Here is a 6,588-nt window from a genome sequence, read left to right as displayed (position 1 = left end):
ACGCCGTCTCTGCCTTCCCAGGCTTTTCTCCTCTCAGATGACGGAGGCTCGGACCGACGCATGTACCTCCTCTCAGCCAATCAGATGAGGAAAAGGCCTGGACCGACGCATGTACCTCCTCTCAGCCAATCAGATGAGGAAAAGGCCTGGACCGACGCATGTACCTCCTCTCAGCCAATCAGATGAGGAAAAGGTCTGGACCGACGCATGTACCTCCTCTCAGCCAATCAGATGAGGAAAAGGCCTGGACCGACGCATGTACCTCCTCTCAGCCAATCAGATGAGGAAAAGGTCTGGACCGACGCATGTACCTCCTCTCAGCCAATCAGATAAGTCAGGCCTGGACCGACGCATCGCGCCTTCCGCACTTCCGCCTGACTTGCGCTTTACTGTGTGACATACCCGACGTCGCTCCAACGGAACTGCAGCGGCCAATCACGTGGCTCCAATGAAACCGCAGCGGCCAATGAGGTGTCTGAGCTTTTTATACCTGTGCATTGTCGGTCAAGTCCAGAGACACACTTCTAAACTTTAAACTCATCCATAGGAATGTCAGCCCCTGATTGGGCGGGAATGTACCTCCTCCTCTCAGCCAATCAGATGAAATGTCCGATCAGTAAACCCAATGCACTGCCGTGATCCAAACAAATAAAAGTACAACGACTAAAACATAAATACAAATATCTACCGTCAAATGATTTGATGTAATGAAGGGAGAAAAAAAAAAGAGCAAATAACAGTCACAAACAGTCAAAACTACAAAATCATTAAAAAACAAATAAGTAGTGCAATAATATGCAACAGGAAGGTAGAGTCCATAGATTTGGTCCAAAGGTCGGAGGCTAAGCTAAACCAGTTAGCCTCCAGTTAGCAACACTGTACATATGAGCTGAACCCGCTATAGCGCCCTCTAGTGTTTCATCTTCAGTGAGGAACGTCAAACAGCAGACCCGTAGACAGAGAGAGAGAGTTGTGTCGCGTTTTGATCTCGCCACCAAGCGGGATGTTGACCAAGGACCACGTCCCACTGAGAGGAGACCCCGGGGCAGACCAAGGACCACGTCCCACTGGGAGGAGACCCCGGGGCAGACCAAGGACCACGTCCCACTGGGAGGAGACCCTGGGGCAGACCAAGGGGCAGTTGGAGGAAACACATCGACTCACTGGCCTTGGAACGTCTCAGGGTCCCCCCAAGGAAGAAGTCACTAATGTTGCTCTGGAGAGGGAAGTCTGGAGCTCTCTGGTGGAGCTGTTGCCCCCGCAACCCGACTACGGATAAGCGGTTGAAGATGGATGGATTCATACAATGGGAGTCTATGCCAGTGACCTATGCCAGAACTCACTCTCTCTCTCTCTCTCTCTCTCTCTCTCTCTCTCTCTCTCTCTCTCTCTCTCTCTCTCTCCCCCTCTCTCTCCCCCCTCTCTCTCTCCCTCCCTCCCTACCGGTCTGGGTTTTAGATTTTAGATAAAACATAAGAAGTGAAATATAAGAAGTGAAACATAGAACTAAAATAGAACTGAAATGTAAGATCTGAACATCTCAGCCTTATGCAGCCTGCCATGGTTTTGTTTTAAAGGGTTCGTGACGTAAAAAATTTAGTTTTTGTCATTTTTCTTTTTTTCGTTTTGTTTTCTGAGCTCAATCACACCCAAAAAAACATGAACTTTTAACATGCAGTAGAATTTCTGTGGTCTGGCGGTTTTCTGGCCACAAATCCTATATTATGACGTAAGGATTTGCCAGCAGATGAAGTCACTGTTGAGGCCTGTTTGCCATGTGTTCATTGCAGCTCAAAAGGCTTCAGAACACAGAGAAAACCCCCCCAGACCACAGAACATCCACTGAATGCTCAAAGTTCAGCTTGTTGTGTTTGGGTGTAATATTGAGGTCATGAAACCTAAAAGAAAAGAAAAAAATATATATGTCATGAAAACTTTAATCTTCTGCCGTCTTTTTTAAAGGTATATTCAGTGATTTCACTCAAAAAACCTTAGGTTTCGTTTTTGGCTGGGACCTAAGCCTTTCATCCAATAAGGATAGAGAGCCAAAAAGGTTTTTTGACCCCCAGGGGTTAACTGGGGACAGGGAGGAACTCCTTATATTGTCGGCACACTCTATAGTAGGGAGGACTATCACAACAAAACAAAAAAATAAGTGATATTTGAATTAAGTGAAATCACTGAATATACCTTTAACTGAACTGAAAAACAAAACTACAAAACTTTCATGTTGTGACCATGTTTGGCCAATAGGAATGCTAGATTGTAGATTTCGACCAATCAGGAATGCAGATTGTAGGTTTTTGACATGGAAGCATTGTTTTGGGGAGGAGCTTCAAACATCTGTGGCTGAAATGTCATTGGTGCTCCTAACTGCCACTCACAGCTAGCGGCTATAGGAGTTAACGGGAAATACAATCCTTCACCTGTGTGTGTGTGTGTGTGTGTGTGTGTGTGGGTGTGTGTGTGTGTGTGTGTGTGTGTGTGGTCTTCAGGATGACCTTCACCTGACCTCAAAGGTCACAGAGGTCAGATGAGGATCTCCACCATGTCATTGTCCACTTCCTGTTGGGTTGGGGGCGGAGCCTGTTGGGGGTGGGACTGAACGGGAGCCCGCCTCTCCAGAGTACTGCTGTGGAACCCTGGGATGTCTAGAAACACACGCACACACACACACACACACGCACACGCGCACACACACACACACACACACACACACACACACACACACACACACACACACACACACACACACACACACACACACACACACGCACACACACACACACACACACACACACACACACACACACACACACACACATGTACACATGTGCACACACACACACACACACACGCACACACACACGAACTAGGTAAACATCACTAGTTAACAGCACAACATTTCAGTCAAACCAATCTGTGGTCTAAAGTAGCCCTGGGGCCTGTTTCACTAATCTTGGATTAACTAATCCAGGATTTAAACCAAAACCAGGCTTGTTCAAGCCTGGTTTATTCCGTTCCACTGAAGCCAAGTGAGGCTTAGAGAACGGGTGGATTTATCGAGCCAGGATCATAAAGCCTGGCTGAATGCAGAGCCTGGCTTTTCCTCTCTAGACCCATTCGGTGGAACACAGATTTACAATCCTTCTTCTTCGTGGGGTATTATGGCAGTTAGTATTTATTTACTGACCTGCGAGGCGGTCAGGTACGTAGACGGGGCTGGGAGAGGAGAGGCGAGCGGGCAGCGTCATGCTGCTCTGCTTGCTGCTGCAGTCAGCAGCGGCGCTGCTCGGCGGCGGCTGGCTGCTGCTCTTGTCCGTCTGCGTGCAGCTGTCGCGGCTGCCCGTCTTGGAGTGTCCGGCGGAGGACGTGAGGACGGGCGTGGACGACAGGGCGGACACCATCATGGCCGACATGGGCGTGGAGGGCAGGACGGGAGACGGAGACGAGGAGATGGAGCCCGTCCGCAGGGAGTCGGTGCGGAACTCTGGACCCAACAGGAGCCCTGAGGAGGGAGAACAACAATGATATGAACTCTGGACCCAACAGGAGCCCTGAGGAGGGAGAACAACAATGATATGAACTCTGGACCCAACAGGAGCCCTGATGGAGGGAGAACAACAATGTCGTCTAAGTAAACCACAGAACTCTGGACCCAACAGGAGCCCTGAGGGAGAATTCCATTTCAGAGAACAAAGCAACCGTGTTTAGTGGCTTAAAGGGGAGTTTCGCACAAGCTGTTTTCCCTCCTGCTTAAAGCCAAGGAAGCTCTGAGAAGGAAGGGAAGTGGTCACGTGACTGGGCTGCGCCATGACACTTTCATGGACACTTTCATGGGAGCCAAACTCACACCGGAAGTGACATGAATACATGGCAGTGAATGGAGCCGGCTGGACCAGCTCATAACAAACATTATTCATGAACAATTGAGACCTTTTGTAAAGTAATCACTTCTGGAAAATAACAGAAGACATAATTATCACAGGTTGTTTTCTAATCGCTTACTTTTCGATGTGCACAGAGTGCACAGTATATAATTTCATCTGAGGATCTAAACAGCAGCAGGTATCGTTTCTGGCTCCGAAGTATCGCGATATTTGGCTGCCAGACAGGAAACGGTGGGAAGTCTCGCGATACTTGGTGCGTTCAGAAATGTACTTTGTACTTTATGGTATCTCTATTTTTATAGAGATACCATACCTCTATAAAAATTACACAGTGTACACATCGAATAACAACACAGCAGACAATAATGTGTTACATGTCTTCTGTTATTTTCCAGAAGTGATTACTTTACAAAAGGTCTCAATTGTTCATAAATAATGTTTGTTCATGAGCTGGTCACTGAGCTCTCATTGACTCCAGTGTTCATGAGCTGGTCACTGAGCTCTCATTGACTCCAGTGTTCATGAGCTGGTCACTGAGCTCTCATTGACTCCAGTGTTCATGAGCTGGTCACTGAGCTCTCATTGACTCCAGTGCATTCTGCCAAACTTCCCAGGTAGTTTGGCTCCTGTGAAAGTGTCCATGAAAGTGTCACGGCGCAGCCCAGTCACGTGACCACTTCACTTCCTTCTCATTCTCAGAGCTTCCTTGGTTAAAGCACATAACTCACCCAGACTGCCCTTCCAGCCGGAGGAGGAGTCGTTGCGGCGTTCCTCGGTGATGGGCGAGCTGCCCAGCAGACCCAGGCTGTGGTGGGAGGACAGCAGGATGGAGCTGCCCCCCCCCACCCCCCCGGCCAGGGCGCCGCTGGGCGAGCCGCTCCTCAGGCCCTGCAGCGTGTGGTGGGACAGCAGCAGGGCGTTGGGCGAGCTGCTCAGACCCAGGCTGTGGGACAGGAGGCCCCCAGAGCCCCCCCCTCCCCCTCCTCCCCCCCCCGTGGCGTTGGAGATGGACATGAGGGACTTGGAGGGCCGCATGGCCGAGGCCCCGCCGCCCAGGCCGCGGTCGCCCAGGCCCCGCTCGCCGCCCAGGCCGTCCGCCTTGCTGGGATCCTTGCGGCTGCGCTGGTGGAGCACCTTGATCATGGCGTCCTTCTCTATGATCTGAGCATGGAGGTTCTTTATCCTACAGGGAGGGGGGGGAGGGGGGGGAGAGAGAGAGATATGAGATATGAGAGAGAGACAGACAGAGAGAGAGAGAGAGAGAGAGAGAGAGATATGAGAGAGACAGACAGACAGACAGAGAGAGAGAGAGAGAGATGAGAGAGACAGACAGACAGACAGACAGACAGACAGACAGACAGACAGAGAGAGAGAGAGAGAGAGAGAGAGAGAGAGAGAGAGAGAGAGAGAGAGAGAGAGAGAGAGAGAGAGAGAGAGAGAGAGAGAGAGAGAGAGAGAGATATGAGAGAGACAGACAGGCATTACCTGTGTGGACAGACCTGCCTATAACTGCTGCTGTGATGCAGAAAACTGAGACTTGTGTTGTGAACTTGTGATGGACAAACAAAACCTAAAAAGTGCATTAGCCTGTGCTGCTGCTATGGTGGACAAGTTTGTTAAGTTTACAATTACATTTATTATAAGTTGCCTCCAATGCTGACCAATTTTGATTATATTTCTGGTTTCAATTATTTTAGTTGTATTGTTTGCAGGTTGTATTGTCCAGTAAATATAGTTAATTGAAATGCATTTCCGTTGAGTTTTCTTTTATTTGCATAATGCATCCAGTAGTAGTTCATTCTATGATAGTTATCGTCATCATAGTCCTATTATGCACTACTGAATGAAACAGATGGCAAAGCATATAGTGATGCTACAGTATGTGACGGCTGGGGAAGAATATAGAAATGTCTTAATTGAGGAATAGAAATGTAATTTTAGTTTTCATGTTAACAATATTTAATTTCACGCGTGTGACAAAAGCCCCGCATGTGTCCCACATTGTCCCACACAAACACACTCTTTGTCCCACATCTGGTGAGATGGGATCTGGTCCCCCTAGTGTGTGTGTGTGTGTGTGTGTGCGTGCGTGCGTGCGTGTGTGTGTGTGTGTGTGCGCGTGCGTGCGTGCGTGTGTGCGTGCATGTGTGTGTGTGCGTGCGCTACCTGCTCTCCATGTCCATGCACCTCCTGTTGGCCATGAGGATCTCCTCCTCTTCCTTCTGGATCCGAGCCTCCACAGAGGTGTCATAGCTGCTGCTGGAGGAGTGGCTGATCACCGACGACATGGACGTATCCCTGGAGACCAGATTAATATATTATATACAGAAACGCATCACCTTTCCCCTCACTTTTTACCTCCTTTATGGTGAATTCCTGTTCTGTTCGTTAAAGGTATATTCAGTGATTTCACTCAAAAAACCTTAGGTTTCGTTTTTGGCTGTGGGACCCAGCCTTTCGTCCAATCAGGATAGAGAGTCAAAAACGAAACCTAAGGTTTTTTGACCCCCAGGGGTTAACTGGGGACAGGGAGGAACTCCTTATATGGCCAGCACACTCTATAGTAGAGAGGATTATCACAACAAAACAAAAAAATAAGTGATATTTGAATTAAGTGAAATCACTGAATATACCTTTAACTCATTCTGAACGGGAATCATGTTATGCATCATGTTATGCTTTAGCTATTGAAAAACAG

At 48.6% G+C, this 6,588-nt stretch overlaps 1 protein-coding gene across 1 annotated transcript in view; it reads right to left on the bottom strand.

Annotated features, from left to right (window-relative positions):
- Window positions 1-2,027: 2,027 nt before the first annotated feature.
- Window positions 2,028-6,588, bottom strand: part of amot (angiomotin) — a gene marked incomplete at its 5' end in the record, with an annotated part of 21,888 nt that continues 17,327 nt past the window's right edge. The window contains 4 exons of the mRNA XM_083761648.1: window positions 2,028-2,651; window positions 3,194-3,508; window positions 4,619-5,073; window positions 6,057-6,188. Coding sequence (XP_083617774.1) covers window positions 2,530-2,651; window positions 3,194-3,508; window positions 4,619-5,073; window positions 6,057-6,188 — 1,024 coding nt within the window. The remainder of the gene's footprint in view (window positions 2,652-3,193; window positions 3,509-4,618; window positions 5,074-6,056; window positions 6,189-6,588) is intronic.

Source organism: Protomyctophum parallelum (assembly GCF_964188405.1).
Source record: "Protomyctophum parallelum genome assembly, chromosome: 1".
In the NCBI taxonomy this organism is placed as follows: Eukaryota; Metazoa; Chordata; class Actinopteri; order Myctophiformes; family Myctophidae; genus Protomyctophum; species Protomyctophum parallelum.
This window is presented reverse-complemented; position numbering and strand designations above follow the sequence as displayed.